Source organism: Mytilus trossulus, chromosome 9 (assembly GCF_036588685.1).
Source record: "Mytilus trossulus isolate FHL-02 chromosome 9, PNRI_Mtr1.1.1.hap1, whole genome shotgun sequence".
Lineage (NCBI taxonomy): Eukaryota > Metazoa > Mollusca > Bivalvia > Mytilida > Mytilidae > Mytilus > Mytilus trossulus.
The window spans coordinates 68,400,775-68,420,277 of record NC_086381.1 but is presented as its reverse complement, the minus strand read 5'-3'; the positions used below and the strand labels follow the sequence as shown (position 1 = coordinate 68,420,277).

Below are 19,503 nucleotides of genomic sequence, written 5' to 3'. Positions count from 1 at the left end.
TGATACGACATCATATGTAGAATAACGAAATCAGAGATCAATATTCAGTTAATTAGATTGCTTTCATTAGGGACGACATCAAAAGTTCAATGTAGGATAAAAAAACTTAATTCACATAGTTTTTTCACTGCCCCCCCCCTCTCTTAACTTAATTTGGGAAAAATTGATTTACCAATAGGGATATAACACTATAATATGTGCTGCTGGACATGAAAAAGCTTAACCTTTTATAATTTTGAATAACTAGAAGAACAGATGAATTTGATTTTCAAAGTAAAACTATTTAAAAATTTGTCAGATATTTAAGGGAAAAGCATTTAAAAAGAAGAATAATGATGTAAGCTCCACGTGGCAAACATCACGTGAAGCAGGAATATTGTATCTTGGAGTTAGGCTGGTGTTAACGCAACTGTTTTTTTTTTAATTGAATGAAGAAAGTTGCCGGTCTTGTATGCATGAAAAGATCGGTTGCAGAAAAGTCAGTACGACAGCTTGGAATGCATAATTCGAGGGTTGAGAGAACGAAAAAAAGGGCCGTCTTCCTCAGGGAATATTTGTATCTAATGAATTCTACATTTGAAGATTTTTATTAATATAAATTTAATTAAAAGAAAGGAAAAGCAAGTAAACACTCCATGAAAAAATGACAAAGTTTAACTATCTCTCAAAGGAGCAAATACTTGTTTAACATACATCTAAACCCTGGACACAAGCACACATGTGTACAAGAGAAAACTCAGTCATAGGATTCAAACTGTCACTGGGGAGCTCGATGAGTTTAACTGAATAACTGTATACACATAATGGGGCAGACGGTCGGACAGGAGTAAAACAATATCCTCAACTGAAACTGAAAGTTGTAGGTCAATAAAAACCTAGAATCCCCACAATAAAAATCAAACAAATCAATGTCTTTGATTTTAACAAACGTAAATTATGTATTACTAGAAAATTATAAAGCCAGAGATTTCGTTACCGTTACTTAAAACCTTTACTAAAATATAAATTCTTATGAGCACTGATTGATATTAAGTTTTAGATGCATGATTTTTTTATTAGTTGTGAGTGGCTTTGAACTAAGTATCAATAAAACTTCCAGATCAGTACTAAGTGTCTTTTTGTTGTTGGGATATACGAGTACCTGGTCACTTCCACTCTGTGTATTTCTATTTACATCCATCTGACATCTTCAATAATAACAAAAAAGGCAAAAGTCCCTTACAAAAACCAATTTAGTGGCAGCAACCCAACAAAAGGTTGGTCTGAAAATTTCAGTGTGGATACATTGTGACATTTTCCTCAGTATTACCCTTTTGTCAGATTTGCTCTAAATCCTTTAGTTTCTGATATATAAGCCAACTAGAGGCTCTAAAGAGCCTGTGTCGCTCACCTTGGTCTATGTGCATATTAAACGAAGGACGCAGATGGATTCATGACAAAATTGTGTTTTGGTGATGGTGATGTGTTTGTAGATCTTACATTACTGAACATTCTTGCTGCTTACAATTATCTTTATCTATAATGAACTTGGCCAAATAGTTACAGTGGAAAATGTTTGTAAAATTTTACAAATATTATGAAAAATGTCAAAATTTACTATGAAAGGACTACAACTCCTTCGGGGTAAAATTTTCGTCATGTTATCTTATCTTTAGGTCTTACTTTGCTTTTCATTATTGCTTTTTACAGTTTATTTCTATCTACTAGTATAATAACCAAAGGCTGCAAAATTTTCTGAAAATTACCACCCAGGGGCAACAACCAAACAACGGGTTGCCTGAATGGTCTGATTTTTTTTAGGGCAGATAGATCTTGACTTAATGAACAATTTTATATTGTCAAAGCTCTAAATACTTTGGTTTCAGAGATATGAGCAAACAACTGCAACTGCATTTTACCATATGTTCTATTTTTCGTCATGTCGGCCATCTATAGGTTAGCATGCAGGGTTATGATGAATGTAGACAAGTTTGGTCTAATTTGTCGATGCAGTTTCAGTAAAAGATTACAAAAAGTAACTATATAGGGCAATAACTCCTTAAGGGGTCAACTGACCATTTTGACTTTTTTGTAGATCTTACTTTGCTGAACATTATTGCTGTTTACAGTATCTCTATCTATAATAATATTCAAGATAATAACCAAAAACGGCAAAATTTCCTTAAAATCACCAATTAAGTCATCTTGGTTGGTTGGCCGGGTCACCGGACTCATTTTAAAAAATAAATACCCAAATGATGATTGTGGCCAAGTTTGGTTTAATTTGGCCCAGTAGTTTCAGAGGAGAAGATTTTTGTAAAAGTTAACGACGACGAAGGACAACGGACGCCAAGTGATGAGAAAGGTGCACTTGGCCCTTCAGGCCAGATGAGCTAGCTAAAAACTGCATTTGCACCCCCTTGTTATATTTTTAGCCATTACGGCCATGTTTGTCAATGGATCATAACTTTGGATACAATTGGTAAACAAGATACCCATATGAACATTTAGTTAAAGTTTGAAGTTGTTTCAGTGATGGCACAAGCTCAAATGGGGACCTTTGGACTCCGGTGAGCTAAAAATGATGTGGACTTCCAAGTAATAAGAAAATAGCTGAGCCCTTAAAATGTATATTCAAATAGTAGCTGTATTTTCACAACTATCCAACATTGCTTTCAACTGACTTGTGCAAGATCCCACACATATTTTTAATAAAGGATTTTTAACACATTATCATTATCTCATTCTATTCAGTTAAATATTTCAATTCAAAAGCAAACACAAATTCAGCAACATCTTTTTAGTAGAAACCTTATGGTCCTTTTTTAAACAGGCATTAGAACTGAGGACAGGGTAAAATATATTTAAATATCATATATAGATATTTTGCTTTTTTACTTTTTGTTTTATTATGGCTTTTGTTTGTTAAATGTATTTTGTGTATGTTTATATTATTTGTCACAAACTTATTGTTCAGAGTTTATATGACAATAAATATTAGAATTGAATTGAATTGAATTTGTAACCAGTCAGCAACTTGTTTTTGACATTTATCAGGACTAATAAAAGTTTCACTTTCCATATATTTCATTTCATGGTAAAGAGATATGGTACATAAGAAAGTACAAAAAAATCATATTTTGTTCAAAAATTTATACTTGTTTTACACTTATATTAATGAATTAACCAGATGTAAAATCTTGCAAATAAACAAGAATTCAGAGAGTATTGCATGGTAATACAGACCCCTTTTGTTAAGGTGGCACCCAACACAGTCACTAAGATTAATTTGGCTCGTTTAATTTTCATATAATTTTGACAAAGTTTTATCAGAAAAATTACACTGGTTATATAGCAGTTTGACTAACACTAGTTTAGATCATTGAGAGGCTTAAACTTGCCTTCATAACGCAACGTAATTAAAAGGTTTAGCTGATTCTACAGAGTTATCTCCCTGTAGTGTTATGGTACCACCTTAATTTATGGATCATTGTCATTTTGTTACCTATTCTGACATTGGACTCAGACTTCTTTTAAACTACGTCAAGAGCCTCTGTTAGTCTTGTATGATTTTTATTTTTCGTTTCTTTTATATATTTCAGTTTAATATGATGTCCATTATCCCTGAACTAGTTTATTTTTGTTTAGGGTTCAGCGGATGCACGCCTCAAGGTGCAGGATTTTCTTACTCCATTGAAGATCATTGAAGACCCATTGGTGGCCTTAGATTGTTATCTGCTCTTTGGTTGGGTTGTTTGTCTCTTTGACACATTCCCCATTTCCCTTCCCTACCAGTTAAAAATTCATAGTAATGGAACCAAATTCTAACTTGATCTCTAACTTGTCATGGTGTAGACTATATGTAAATAACAGATATCAAGTCAATATCTTCAAGCATGATGATAATTATTGTTGAAAACTGATTATATTAGTGAATTTCCTTAGTTCAAGGAGCATAACTCTGTACAAATATTCTGACTGAAATCAAATTCAAACTTGGTCTATAACTCGTCATGATATAACTATATACAAAGTTTCCAATCAATATCTTGATGGAAAGTGTAGAAAACTGTTTTTTTAAGAGAATTTTTCAAGTCCAAGGATCATAACTCTTCACAAAATCATCAGACCAGAACAAAACTCCATCTTCATCTGTAGCTTGTCATGATTAAACTATATACCAATTTTCCAATCAATATCTTTAAGAATGCACAAAAAAAGTGTACACAACTGATTTGCTGGACTGACAGACAAACCTAAAGTCCCCTTCCACTTACTCAGTAAGAGACATATAAAAGTAAACAGTAATTTGATTATTCCAACTATAGATACACAAAATGGAGGGATGTGCAAACAGAATTTGGTAAATAGGTAAATTGGTTTTGGTATAAAATGTTTCTCGTATCAATAATCTATACGACTTTCAGGAGGCATTTGTAAGAAAACAAATATAACTGACAACAGATTTATTTATAACAATATATCATCTATAATTGTAACAAAATACAATTCTAAATGATGAATGGAAAAACCATTCTATATGAAGTATGCAGTAAAACCTGCTTATTCACAATTCAATCTTACAAAATACACGACAATTGTTCTACACATTTCAGAAACAATTTTACAGACAACACAAAACTTTTGTAGTATAAATTGCATTGGAAATAATAGTATTCCTATAAACATCATTTTATACTTAAATATTAATTTATTCCGAACTGAAAATTGTGAAATTAAAGCAATCCCAAACAGTATTCTTTAAAATGTATAAGAACTGGATGTGCAGAATTACATTTGTACCATTAAATACTTTCATTGTTTACAGATCTGTAATGCCTAATGTAAAATTACTAGCAAATATTTCCAGTGATCAAAATATTCAGTTGTTTTTTAAACAATTTCTTTTTACTTGTTGTGTGTTGCCTCTTAACAAAGTACCGATTTATTTAGCCGATTCAATTGTTAGAAAATTCTGTGCATGTTTGATTCCTAATATTTTTATCATAGTTTAATAGAAAATCAATTGCTACAATCATACATAAAATTTCTGTTGATTTTATTGGGCCAACAGAATTTCCAATAAATCTTTGATCACTTTATTCCTTTTTTAAAACAGCTATAACTACAGGAATATTGCACATTCAAAATTATAATGTACATTATATTGAATATAATAGCACTTTTGTTTCAAAAGTCAACATTAATCACAAAGTCTTACAAAATACATTAATACAAAATTCAAAGATAATTTTATTTTGTGCACTATAAAATGTGCATTTTGTTGTAAATCAAATTCTTGTCAGTTGTGCCTATAACTGAATAAATTAACCCTAAATTATAACAAAAAGTAAACAAGGAAAATATTCCTTTGGATTATATAAAATTTAAATCTTTTTAATTACAGCAGATTTCAATGAGTATGTAGTTAAAGGTAATATCCTTGGTTAGCTTGCTTACTAGCTGAACCGTGAAGTCATTGTTAAGTAAGGTTTACTACCCTCCTTTCGAAGTAGCCTAGTCCTACAGACAGATAGTTTTGTTATCTGTCAAACTTGTCTACTCTTAAAGGAGGGTTCAGCTAGCAAGCAAGCTAACAAAAGATATTATCTTTAGCTACACACTCATTGACATAAAATAAATTATCATTGCGGCCATGATATATGCCAGTGTTCTTTAAATCATTATCACATTTTCTACTGTATGTAGTATTTTCAGAAATAAATGTTGCATTAAGACAATTTAGGCATGATTTAAACTTAGAAAATGATGAGACCAAGAATCAATTCATCTGAAATAGCTACAAAGTTACATTCAGATAAACATATTGATCATGTTGATCAGAACTTTGAAGTTACAATATTGCCATTTCACTAGATGAGCTTCTGACATGCATGCAAGCCCTTCAAAATTCACAATTAGATGGTAAAAGTTACAAATTGGTCAAATGTAAGGCCAAAAAAAAATATATGTCGGTTTCCTGTTTCCCCAACCGACCCTAGATCTTTTTATTCAAATCTTTTCAGGTCCGAACCAGATCCGTATCTTACTATAACAAAACAATTAAATGGCTGCTCCCAGCACAAATGTGCTACAATTAAGGTTTAAAAAATGTCGGCACTGGGAGGATTATTCAATTAAAGCTTCTTTAAAGGGATTAAATCATTTTGGGGTACAGGACACTAACCAAACATGACATTTAACCGACTGCAAATCTGACAGGGAGTGCAAAAATTAAAAAAAAAAAAATCTGACCTACCAACCCTGATTTAATTGCCTTGGCAGCAGGAAACAGACATATATTTTTTTTTGGCCTAACAAAACAAACCACATCAGATCATTCTATTGTATAATGATAAATGCTTGCTTGACCAGTTTGTAATTAATGCCTGTAACAAGGCAGTATAATCAGCTGTAATGATTTACTCCAGATCACGTTAGTTTCTAGTACCCAGTAAATTTTAATAGATAATCTACTCCAGATCTTGAAAGTTTATTGCGACCCAATAACTTATGGAATATATATTCTACTCTAAATCTTGCAAGTTTATCGTGGACTCAGTAAATTCTGGTATAGAAGAATTGTCATGTAAAGGCGTACACGAAGTCACTGGCAGGTCAGGAGAAATCTCTTGGTCTTCACAGTACATATCCATATTTGGTGGGTCATCCTTTAAAAAGAAAATATAATTTGGAACCAATGTTCACTATATACGAATTATAAAACTTAAGTAACAAGTTTTCAAATGATTGGATATGCACATTTGAATGAGGACAAACTTGTGTAAAACTACTATTATTCATTCTGCAATAATCCTTTGTTCCTATAAAGCTTCCAAGCATTTTATTTGATTTTTCTTGGTATCCTGCTTTGGAATCATAATTGATTCATAACAACCTCTTCTTGCATTATATTCATTTTAATCTATGGAGAAGTTGTGACTTGACTATAGTTCACATTTTTTAAATTCATACCACAAAGGTAGGATAATCATTGCCAGCTACTAATTTTATAAGTGTCGCACAGTGCATTTTGAGAAATTTACTTTAAAAAGTTAAATAATTATTAATCAAGGATAACTGGGTTATTTTAGAGACAAATTCCTCACATTAAGTAATCTTATTGTACACAGTAATTTTTTATTTCCATGAATTAATTTTCATCGATTGAGGAACAAATATATATATTCATAGATATATGATTTAGTGGTTTAGAAAAGTCTGCATAGAAGACTTTAGAAAATAAGTACTTTGTTTAATGTTTAAATTTGTGGTTCTCCATAAAAAATAATAAACCAACCTCCTTAAAGCGTACCCACTGAAGTAGTTTAAATAAAGTGATCAAACTCCAAGAATTCTATCATTAATGGTCAATTACATATTTTCCTGAATTTTTGTGGTTTAGAAAATACATGTAGATACAATATGAGGAAACAATGTATTCAAGCTTTCTCTTTTTGTTGAATTTAATAAATTATCTATATTCTTTTCTTTAAAACAAATATTAAAATTTTTAATGATTAACAATTACAGAAGTAGAGACCAAATCAAACATGATCTTCTAACAACCCTCATATGAACTAACCTGTAATAGCTGGGTTTGTAGATACAACACCCCTGTCTCTGGATCTCGGAATGTAATCCCTCTAGATGTCATGCCATCACCTGAAGTGAAGGAATTTGTCATATAGTTATTCTTCTCTGCTGAATCTGCAAGTATAAAATACAAACAATATTGTATAAATCTATTTTGTTTTGTGCTGACCTTCCAACAACCCATGGGTCCTATATAGTTTCGTATAAAAAAATTAAGGGTTATTCCCCACGACTTAAAATAGATATGGAGGGAAGTCCCTTTTTTTCAACACAATTGGTGCAAAAGTTACCACGTTTTTTGTATTTGATTGTAAACATATATTAACTAGCTTCAATTAAAATAGGTTGAATGATTGAAATATTTTAAAACAAGAGACAGCAAACCGGATCTATTAACATTTATTTGTGTCAGGCCAATATCACAAGAACCATAACTGATGAACAGTAAAAGTCAAAATCTACATTATTAAGTTTGACCTTCATTTTGTCATCAGTAACAACATATTAAAATTTGAAAAGCTTGGGTTGAACAGTTCATGAGTAAATGCACAGACACGACTGGAAAAGCCATTTTTCAATCTTTCAAGAACCATAACTCCTGAATGGTATAAGTCAAAATCGTCATTATGGAACTTGACCTCCATTTTGTCATCATTAACAACATATTCAAATTTGGGAAGCTTTGGTTGAACATTTCATGAGTAAATGCACGGACAACATTTGGTTACCGCACGCCTGACTGCCCGCCGTGCATCCCCAAATCAATAACCTACATTTTTGTTACAAAAATCCGGTTAAAAATAGATTAATGTTTTGAGGGGGGCGAATGAACACTGAAGCATTTGAAAGATAAATTTTACAAGGTAAAAATCTATGAAATTTATAAACTAGATAAAATTCCGATTCTAGTGATATCTAGTTTTATACAAGTATCTTTATTAACATTACCACCATTAAGGGTCAATCATTCATGGTCCCTCAAAATATGACTTCATAGAAAATAAAGAGCTGCGCTACAAGTGCATGATATGCCTGTTGCCCTTTCAGCTTGTCTTTATGCTTTAAATGATTTTTTTTGTACATTAATTAGGCTGTTAGTTTGCTCATTTGAATTGTTAACATTTGTCTTAAATTTCAGGGTCTTGTATAGCTGAGTGTGCGGTATGGGATTTGCTTATTGTTGTAGGCCATATAGTGACCTATAGTTGATCATTTTCTTTAAATTTTTGAAAGGTAGCACAAGTCAAAACAATTCACAAAAGTTTGTGAAAGTGTTAGAGTGATTGTATGAAAACTGGAAAACCACCCATTTTTTAAGCATAAAAATTAATAACACAGAAACATAAAATCTAAAATTGATAAAAATGGAAAGGGAACACATGTCAATAAATATAAACAATTCACCAAAGTTTCATTAAATTTGATGGAAGCATTTTTGAGTTATTGTCTGAAAACTGGAAAAATTCCCCTTTTTTAAGGAGAAAACTTCACAACATGGAAACAAAAAATCTGATATTTTGATAAAAATGGAAAGGGAGCTTACGTCAATAGATATAAACAATTCAACAAAGTTTCATAAAAGCTGGTGGAAGCAGTGGACAATGGATGAACGTTGATACCATATTACGTTTGGTCTTTAGACGGGCCTATAAAAACTGTTGATTGCACCCTATAACCATCACACAATCAAAATTATTTGCCCTTGGTTCCAATCCAAAATCTTAACTGTATGTGAGCATGCATTAAAAATTTAACAGCAGATGTAATACAATCAACAAAGTAATAAATCAACATTGTTAAATAATATTTACCTTGGAATGAAGTGTCACCAGTTGCAGTGGATGATGCCTCCTTGTTTCTTCTTTTCTTTGCTCTCTCACTCATCAGATGGTTACCATGGTAATCTGTCCTTGCTGAACCACCTGATTTACTACTGGACATTGCTCCTATAAGATAAATATATTTTAATCTGACAATGACCAGATTGTAATGTATTCATATTTAGACAATGTAGAATGTTGATGACTTTAAATATTTCATATACTGGGCTCTAAAAATATTTGGTCTCCAGCAAATCTAACATAAGAGTCTTAATATCTTGTTTTCATCAATGCTTTCTTTTTCTTAATACAGTTGCATTTTATCCTACAAGTTTTCCTTCACCTATTTGACCATTGTGACATCATGCTAAAATACAATTTTACTTACAAATGTATTACTTTTGATGAAAAATACTGATCATGGAAATTGTATTTCTAGTATTAAAGTATAATGTTCTCATAATGCAAATAAATTAAGCACAACATATATCTCCCCTTTCAACATGCCAAACATGACTGAAACAGGTAAATCTTAATCCATCTGTTTAACAAGCTTTGATGAATATTCATTTTTATCAAATAAATTAAGCAGCATAGATGATCAATGTTCATTTATTTCAGTATTTATTTGGATTACAAGTTTACCTTTTGTCTTGGTGCTAGGTGAGGGTGTCACTATTGTGTCAGTAGTAGTGGTGGCCATCTGATCCTGCCGTTCCATGGAGGATAGGATCTGGTTGATGACGTCAGGACTTATCTGTTGGACATCACCACTATCTGTTGTAATGAATGATGTTTCTGAAATACCTGCAAATAGATAAAATACTTTACACAGATACCAAAAGACATTCAGAAATTAACACAGTTTATCAGCAATACACATATGATTTTACAATATTTCAAATTCTAAATCAATCCATGTCCTTATTTGTTGATAACTTAAGCAATATTTCTATTTGTAAAGAGGCATAACTCTAGAATAGTAAAAGAGACATCACCAAAATTCAAGCTTGATCTGTGTATTGTGGTAATAAGCATTGTGTAGACGTTTCAGAACCTTCTGTTGAGGCAAACTGAAGTTAGAGAATAGAAACCAACTTGGAGATGTACAGATCTTGGTTGTATATGTGAATCATCTTTTCCAATTTTTCTGATTACATGTATTACAGGATTGCCTACTTTGAGATGACAGTTTTAATATCAAAGGTGTCCCTCAATGCTCATTTGAAAGATGAGCAATTCCTTACGAGCTCCGATTCATTTCAAACAGTCTGAAGACATGAAAAACTCTACTATCTGAAACACCAGCAGAGAATAAGTAATATAGGTATAAATGGCTAATATGGAAGCCATAGAATATATAATAATCCTGCTTTTAATGTTTATCTGAATGTCATACATTAAAACATTTGTTTTGACAATCAGATACATTGAACTTTTTTGTTTTATAATTTTGCTAGCTATCCTTGTAATTTCATATTTAACATTTTTTTGGGGGTATTTCCTTTTAGTCTTAAATTAATTCTAACATATCTTTTTCTGTTCATATGAAATCATAAAAATCTGTTTTTAGAATGAGAGTGTTATGGCCAACAAAAATATATTATTATTACTAAAACATTTTTTTAAATAAGAAGAGGTATCACACAAGAGATTAAATGACAAGTCTGAAGCAATGGTGTACACTAAATTCACATTTTAGTTTTCATCACTAGAAAACTACCTTCAATTATAAATGCGATTGAATCTTACCAGAAGATGCTATAAATTCGGATGGATCTATCATCACTTGTCCAGAGGAAGTTTCTTGGACTGGGGCATTCTGAGGACAGTCTGTATCAGTCACTTCTGGTTGACCATCTGGAACTTCTAAAAATAAAGATGGAAATTTATAAATCTTAGTGTTGTCCCTTTTAAAAATGATCAATTGACAAATTGTTGTTGCCTACTGTAAATGCCAAAATATCTTTAAAACTTTGACCTTTGGAATAAATGATGTATAATATATCTAACCATCCTGGAAAGGTATTAAGATGATTAGTTGGTCAGAACGTTTTGTGCAAGTAGCACAAACTGTTTACTTTGTCTATCTTTTTTATATTGCTTTGTTCTATGCTCTTTATCGATTTAAAAAAACAAAATCCTTAAATATTTTTTTCTATTTAGGATATTACTATTTAATACCATGATTATACTTACTCTGTTGTACTAATTAATATATGAATTCGATCTCTAAATAATTCTGATCTTATTGAGAATTTATTCTAATATCCTCCCCCAACCACATTGGAAATGATACATTTATGAAAATCTAAAAACACATGCTTTAGCACATAAATCAGTATCCCACATCTTATAAGTTTAAATACCTGAAGAATTGGGTCCATCTATAGATGCCAGTAGTCCAATATCAGGCAGATCATTGTCTAGGTAAGGCATGATATCTATGTTGTCAGCCTGTGTACTGTTACCCTCAGACATCACCTGTTTAACATGTTTGACAATATGAGCCCTCAGTGAGGGTTTGTTAGAGTATTTTTTCAGACATCCCTCCATTGGACAGTGGTACATCACTTTCTTTCCACCATTCTCATGCTTCTTGATATGAACAAATAAACTACTTTTGGCAGTGAATTTAATACCACATCCTGAAATAGACATTAATCAATTTACATTATTCCAACCTACAGCGGATTAGTCTTTGCAATTTTAAAGTCTAATGTTGTCTAAAAAATTCAACCACTTTTATCAAAAGTAAGCACGCAAAATACAGTTGAAAATTTAGTGTCAAAACTGCAAAATGATAAAAATACAGATTATGCGCCCTAGCTTTGTTTCTGACAACACTTTTCTACTTTCTGCTCTGGTAATAATAACATCAGCAAATAAAATTTCGCATTAAATCATCGTTAGGTTTTATTTCTGCCATAAAAATGCATCAGAATCAGGCTACTAACAATGCAGTGAATATGATCACAAAGATAAATTCTGAAAATCAATTCTTTTTAATTGCTGTTTTCAATAATCTCCCCTATTTCTGCAAACCTAAAATTTAGTTTTCAGTAAAAGATATATGTTGTTTCGAAGCTCTTTAGAAAAGGAGGTTTGTTTGCTTACCTTCAACAGGACAGGCAAATGGTTTATCCCCTGAATGTGTGATTTTATGACCTTTGAGATGCTCAGATCTCATGAAGGCTTTACCACAGAGATCACACACCCACTTTCTGACTCCTGTGTGTTTGGCTTGATGTCGTTTTAATTTACTGGCTGTTGTAAAAGCCCACTCACAACCCTGTAAATCAAAGAAAGCAAAAAAAATGTCATTTGCCTTTTAATATATGAATGAAAGGGTTGAGGTATCATTCTTAGATCTTAATGAATTAAACAACTTTAGAAAAGTTTCAAATTTGCTCTGCCCTATGATTTAAAAACTAGAAGAACAAAGATATTGCAAAATTTGGTATAGGGTATAACATGTAAGTTAATTTAGAATTGTTGATTTATCTTATTTTCTTGGGTAAGAAAATATAAAGATAGAAAAATAGAGGAAAAATGGTATTTAAGGTGGTACCCAACACTTCCACTAAAATTAATTTGACTTGTTTAATTTTCATAAAATTTTGTCAAAGTATTGATTTTAACCCTTCAACAAAAATATAAAAAAAAATCTTTTTTTGAACCAACTGTATTTTTCAGAAAAAATACACGCTTATATAGCAGTTTGACAGACACCAATTTTGATCATTGAGAAGCTTAATATTCCTTTTAAAACACAATGCAATTAAAACATTTAGCTGACTTTACAGAGTTATCTCCCTGTAGTGTTAGGTACCACCTTAATTGATAATCGAATATCAATAATAAGAAGCCTGAAGACCAGCTTATTTTTGGGTTGTTGATAAATACACAATTATCCTTTTAAGTTAGACAACAGATAATCACCCATTATGTTCACCAATCATTGCCCTAATGTACAACTCACATCAAAGCCACAGATGTAAGGTTTCTCTCCTGTATGTGATCTCATGTGTTGTTTAAGTCTGCACGTTTTGTCAAACACCTTCCCACAGCCTTCAAATGTACAGGTCAGATCATCTTTGTTATGTTGATGAACCCTTGGATGAGAACCCATGGACAATGCTGATATGAACACTTTGTCGCAACCTTCATGAGGACATCTGAAATATAGATTATATATAATTATAAAGAGTAAATTCAGAAATAATTGCATGCATAATAGGATTTATTATTGTCATTTTGTCATTTTTTGTGATATTATAATATTGCTTGAATTGAGAAGTTTATTTTTATTACTTTAAAATGTTAAACTTAACCATATTTACTAGAAAAATGTATTATAACGCGATAAAGTACACAAGATAAAACTGATCTGGTGATTGAGATTCAACAAACATTTGCAAACTTTTAGTCCATATAAACTACTGCACGACATTTCACGGGCCCATGCAATTGGATATTGGATCCCACTTTTTTCTATTTCAATTTAAAACTAAGTAATACTTCTACAGATCAGAGTGTCCTATAAATATTCTTTCTAGACCACTGTCTACATTAAAATAAATCAACTTTTATGCACATGATCCTTCAAATGTCTAATGAAACCTAGAACTAGGTACCTTTGTAAAAGAAAAGATTGAAATTCTATACTGAAAGTCCTCAACATGACAAAACTCTTTAGATATTGGTTAGGGATAAATTACTTGTATGTTTTTTCATGCCCACTGTGTGATTTCATGTGAGCATCTAACTGTCTCTTGGTAGCAAACTTGAGTGCACACTCCTCCACAGGACATTGCTCTGTACACGGTCTACTGTGTAACTTAATGTGGGAGTTGAGATTATAAACTGTTGTGAACTTCCCTCCACAGTCAGGTATAGGACACTGAAATATATCATAATGTATAGTTACACATAATTGTCAGTTGCATTTTAATCAAATCAATGTAATAAATGCTTCACATTTTTTGTTTACCTAATCTATAAAAGTGTTGACAAGTGGAATTTTACTATGTAAACATCATGTATACATCATTGTACAAAAATAAAATGTGTTCCAAAACAAGCTCTTGCAAATATTTTACAGTTAAATTTGAAACTGTCATTTCCTCAAAAGTAAGCTATCCAATAATATCTGAATTTATCAATAACTATCATTGTTGTTTTTTTAAAAAGATTTCAATTAGTTTCTTCAAAAAAATTCAATGTGCTATTACTGCCATGATTATTATTTGAACCATACCATGAAAGACTTCCTGCCCTCGTGTGATTCTTCATGTCGTTTTAACTTGTAATGAGTTGTAAACGCCCATTCACAGCCTGCTTTGGAACACTGCAAATAGAATAAATAGATATGCACATTGACAAGGGACAGAAACATTGCTAAATTAATTGATGAGTAGTGAAGTATTAAAATTTGTAGTCCCAGACATTGCTGATTTCAAACTTTAAGATACATTCAATAAAAAACTGTGTTGGTCCATTGACCGGGTTTACAAAACTGGATAGACAAGACACTTTGACATAGGCCCAATATTACTATATCCTGTCGCACCAATGCTACAGGGAAAAAGAACATGTTTTGTTTTGTCTTTCTTTGTTATTTCAACGAGGAGGATGATATTTACTGGTAAGGTCATTTTGTACTTTTCCATGGTCAGGAGTGCAAACAGTCCATGTTTGGACAGCAAACTTGGTATAAGGATGTTAGAAATCTAGAATGTCATTGTAATGTATATATAAAATATGATCATCATGTTCATACAGAATAACGTTATAATCATATTTAGGTATGTGTATCTGCTTAGCCCTGATCATATTTAATACACATTTAGGATATTCCACTTAAAAATCTTCCATAATAAGCAATAAAAGTTTCTTACTTTAAATGGCCTTTCTCCAGTATGTCTCATTTGATGAGTTTTATATTTTGATAATCTCCTAAACATCTTACTACAGCCCTCTACTGGACAAACAAACACCTTCTTATTCTCCATAGAATTCATCAGCACCTGAATAAAGAAAGGAAATATATTTTTAGTGCCCAAACATTTTGAAAGAAATTGGAAGGCAGCAGCATGCCATGTTGTAAGTGAAGATATTTCATAAACTACACAGACTATTTCTGGTTCTATGTTTTCCCCCTATAAATAAATTTTTTATCATATTCTTTAATTTAATTTTTTTCTTCTTATTAAATTGAGTTACACTCAATGTTTCTTCCCATAATTATATCCTACATTGCTCATATTATCACTTTATTACATTGGGTATCATGTATTGTGTATTTCACTAAAAGCTTGTTTTATAACAAACATTGTATGATGTTTGGTATACTAAAATAGTGTCTAAATGTCTAATGTGGACCTACTTTAGGTGAGCTTTCTAGCTGTAGGACCTTTTGTACTCCATCCATCTGTACGATATTAACCAGCCCATTGTTTGATGTGTCAGGACTTAACAACAAATAACCTGAAAAAAACATATTTCACATTAGTTACCAGAAAAAAATCAAGAGTTGATAGATTTTTCACAATTTTTGTGAGCTTATATAAAAAAATTTACATGCATGTTAAAAAATGTCTTTTTAGGAAATTATATTTTAATTGAAGAATTTTCATATATAGTCTCTGATCAAGGAACTCACAAGTATTCTCGACTCTGGCTATTATATATATGTATTACAAGAATGAACTGTTGTAGGACACATGGCTATTATTAATTAATATGACCAGATAAGATGGCTTGATTTGTCTCATTGACCCTCAACCTTTCTATTTATTTATTTTTCTTTTATTTAAATGTTTCATAATAGAAAGGCTGTTGGTTTTCCCTTTCTCACTTTGTTTCACATTTCTTCATGTCAGGGTTCAGCTCTTAAGGTTCATTATAACCTTTTGGCTAATAAGGCCGTATTTACACCACAAATTTTACTCTTGAGTACTGACAAATCTATTCACCTGCAAAAGTTTTAAGGAATGGCAGGAACTAGATATATTAATTGTTACTGCATTTTATGTTTTAGAAAATTATAAACTTTTACTAGATTTTGCTTTCCAGTTTTTTTCGTTCCTGCAGAAGGTGCCAAAATAAACGAAGTCGGAAAAGAGGTTTGAGAATCTCCCTTCATATAATACATGTTGTGAGTAGTGTTGATTTAGATGGACAATAGATGAACAATTGACATCTGCAGACAATAGGTGATTTAAACTGTGTAAAAGAGGGACCAAAGATACCAAAGGGACAGTCAAACTCATAAATCTAAAACAAACTGACAACACCAAGGCTAAAAATGAAAAAGACAAACAGAAAAACAATAGTACACACGACACAACATAGAAAACTAAAGAATAAACAACATGAACCCCACAAAAAACTAGGGGTGATCTCAGGTGCTCCGAAAGGGTAAGCAGATCCTGCTCCATATGTGGCACCCGTCGTGTTGCTTATGTGATTACAAATCCAGTAAATAGTCCAATGCGGTAGGTCTCATTCATGAAAGGGAAGGGGATTGTAGTTATGACGTAAGGAACATATCCGGTATCATTTGTGAAACGGTTATTCCATAATGGTCAACCAACTCGTGATGGCATCCGTAAAATTTACGAAGGGATGATTTCAACTTCACCATTTGGAACTCTTGGTTTAATAGCTTCCTTGTGAGCAGTAACCCTCTATCAAGAAAATCATGATAGGAAATGCAAGCACAGGAATAATATCGTATCAATTGGGAGATATATAACCCGTATGCAGGTGCTGCTGGAATGTTGCTACTTAGAAATGGAAAGTTCACAATTGGAAAGCTGAAATCATCTCTTTTGTCGTAAAGTTTTTTTTTCAACCTACTAATGTAAATGAGTGGACCGTATCATATGTAACTCGGTTGTCTGTTTATTTTGCTATCTTCTGCAGACTGGAAAAAACTGGACATCAAAATCCAGGCAAGTTTTTAATTTTCTGAAACGTATACTTCATATAACTTTTATATATCTACATGTAGTTCCTGCCATGCCTTAAAACTTTCCTATATGTACCAGTTTCTCTGTACTCATAGAAAATTTTGAGGTGTAAAAACAGCCATATTTTTAAATTCCTTAAGATGAACCTTAAAGCAGGCTGTATGTTATGATTTCAGTTCATGCTGAAGGCTGTATGACCGAAATGTACATCCATATTCATTTGAATTCTAGCTATAGAATATCATTGTGGATCATACCATATTTTCTAGTACTTATAATAGCATATAGGGAAGGCAATGGTGAAATTAATGATCCAACTTGGAAAACATTGAAATTCAGAATATACATTGTATATGGAAATGTGTTGGTTGTTTTGAAAAATGTTTCCTTTTCAGCATAAATGAACATTACGGTGACCTATAATTATTTATTTCTTAGTCATTTTGGTCTCTTGTGGAGAGTTGGTCTCATTGGCAATCTTACAACATTTTTTTATCATGTTTATATTTATATTGCATCATAAAAATCTTTCAAATGCATTAACCTGTTTGTGGGATTGTTTGATGTTGTCCCTCCTGTGGCTGTGTTGGTTTTATTGCATTTGTGGCTTGTTGTAGATCAGCTGTATTGATTTTATATAACTGGTTGCCCTGGTTTGTATTCACAAGGATGTGGGTTGAGTTTGAAGGTTTGTCTGTTGAAATGGAAATAGTGGCAAACTTCAAATTCCCCTGTGGAGTCATTGAGGACTGTGGTGGAATCACTTGAATTGTCTGTGGAATCGCTGTTGCTTGAATTAACTGTGGGTTATTGGCATTGATAGGGGCCATCAATACTGTAGGTTCAGGTATATGACCTGGCGGCTTTCCTACATGGTAGGTTGCACTTTGTCTTGCAGCATTATTTATGTCTTCATTCCGTCCAACTATTGTTATGGTTTGAGAGTTTTCGGCAGTACATGTATCAGTTTGTTCATTGTTTTTAATAGACTGTGACAACTGCCCTATGTCTGTGATTATGTTTGCATTTAATACAGAGTTAATATTTTGATGAATGGAAGATGGTGGAATGACTAGATTTGTATCTGTTGTGCTGAACACAGGCTGATTTAAAGGAGACATGAATATTTGAGCACCAGAAACATCACTGTCCAGTGGTAGTGATATACCGGTACCACCCGAGGCGAGATCGACAACACTCGCCTCAAAGAAATCACCCTCATCAGAAGACGACGAAGGAATGTCAAAGTTATCACTATCATGTCTACTTCTCAACCATTCGGAATCGTTTTGAGGATCTGTCCTGAAGCTGTCAAGATCTTCGCTTGATAGAAATTGTACATTTTCAATGTCAGTGTCAATATTTTTTGCGATAATGTCGCCATCTTGAAATGACAAAATTTCATCTTCATTGTTCTTTTTATGATATGATTCGGTTCTCTCAATAAATGTGTCAGATATGTCGCCTTTATTTACACTGAAGCCGGTCGCATGTTTTTCATGGGTGCCGCCATATTCTTTACTTGACAGACCCCCTTCTATCGACATATTGAAGCCCCATTCGATCTACCATATGGGGTTCGCCATTTCTGACCAAAGAGTCACTGCGGTGACGTCACGCGCACTTGTCCTTTGTAAAATAGTACAATTAAGCGGGAATTTTAAAATACCCCCGTTTAAATACTGATCCTTTTGTCATAACATTAAGACATCTGGGACAGGGTCAGCTTTGTAAATATGCAAATGTTTCTATATTTATATTTTTCAAACTGAAATGATTAAGTTCATAAAGGGGTAACATACTTTTTAATGTATTTTTAATCCAAGATGACCATTGGCCTTGTTTAAATTAGGCCTAAATACCACAAAGACTAAAAATTTCACATGACTTAGACTTTAGTTGAGATATTACTATTGATACAAAATATCTTCATTTAAGCACAACACATCAAAACTGATTAAGTATGGACTCCTTTTAAAGTACTAAGTTAACTACTATATATATCATACGTCATGTTTACGGTCGCCGGTTACGTCAATTTCGGCTGGGAACAGTATATATCTTCAATATATATTTTTCTGATTTTGGTCACATTCTTTTTTTTTTATCCTTCTCAACAAGTTCTAGCATAT

The 19,503-nt window shown here is 32.2% G+C and overlaps 1 protein-coding gene across 1 annotated transcript; it reads right to left on the bottom strand.

Annotated features, from left to right (window-relative positions):
• Positions 1–4,430: 4,430 nt before the first annotated feature.
• Positions 4,431–18,983, bottom strand: LOC134683295 (uncharacterized). The gene is made up of 13 exons (XM_063542493.1): positions 17,916–18,983; positions 15,784–15,884; positions 15,296–15,424; positions 14,656–14,745; positions 14,117–14,298; positions 13,378–13,573; positions 12,513–12,687; positions 11,765–12,043; positions 11,148–11,264; positions 10,041–10,202; positions 9,387–9,521; positions 7,565–7,689; positions 4,431–6,650 (listed from the first exon to the last, which is right to left on the bottom strand). Exons 1-13 carry the CDS (start codon positions 18,916–18,918, stop codon positions 6,507–6,509), a joined length of 2,838 nt encoding a protein of 945 aa, XP_063398563.1. The 5' UTR covers positions 18,919–18,983; the 3' UTR covers positions 4,431–6,506.
• Between the last annotated feature and the right edge of the window lie 520 nt (positions 18,984–19,503).

What these genes read in the sequence shown, in the direction of transcription:
- LOC134683295 (XM_063542493.1), bottom strand. Translation starts at nt 18,918, where the DNA reads ATGTCGATAGAAGGGGGTCTGTCAAGTAAAGAATATGGCGGCACCCAT. An exon ending in AGGGCAGGAAGTCTTTCATG is followed by an intron (nt 14,299 to 14,655) that starts GTATGGTTCAAA and finishes GATATATTTCAG; the next exon opens with TGTCCTATACCTGACTGTGG. An exon ending in TGGTGACACTTCATTCCAAG is followed by an intron (nt 7,690 to 9,386) that starts GTAAATATTATT and finishes TTATACTTGCAG; the next exon opens with ATTCAGCAGAGAAGAATAAC.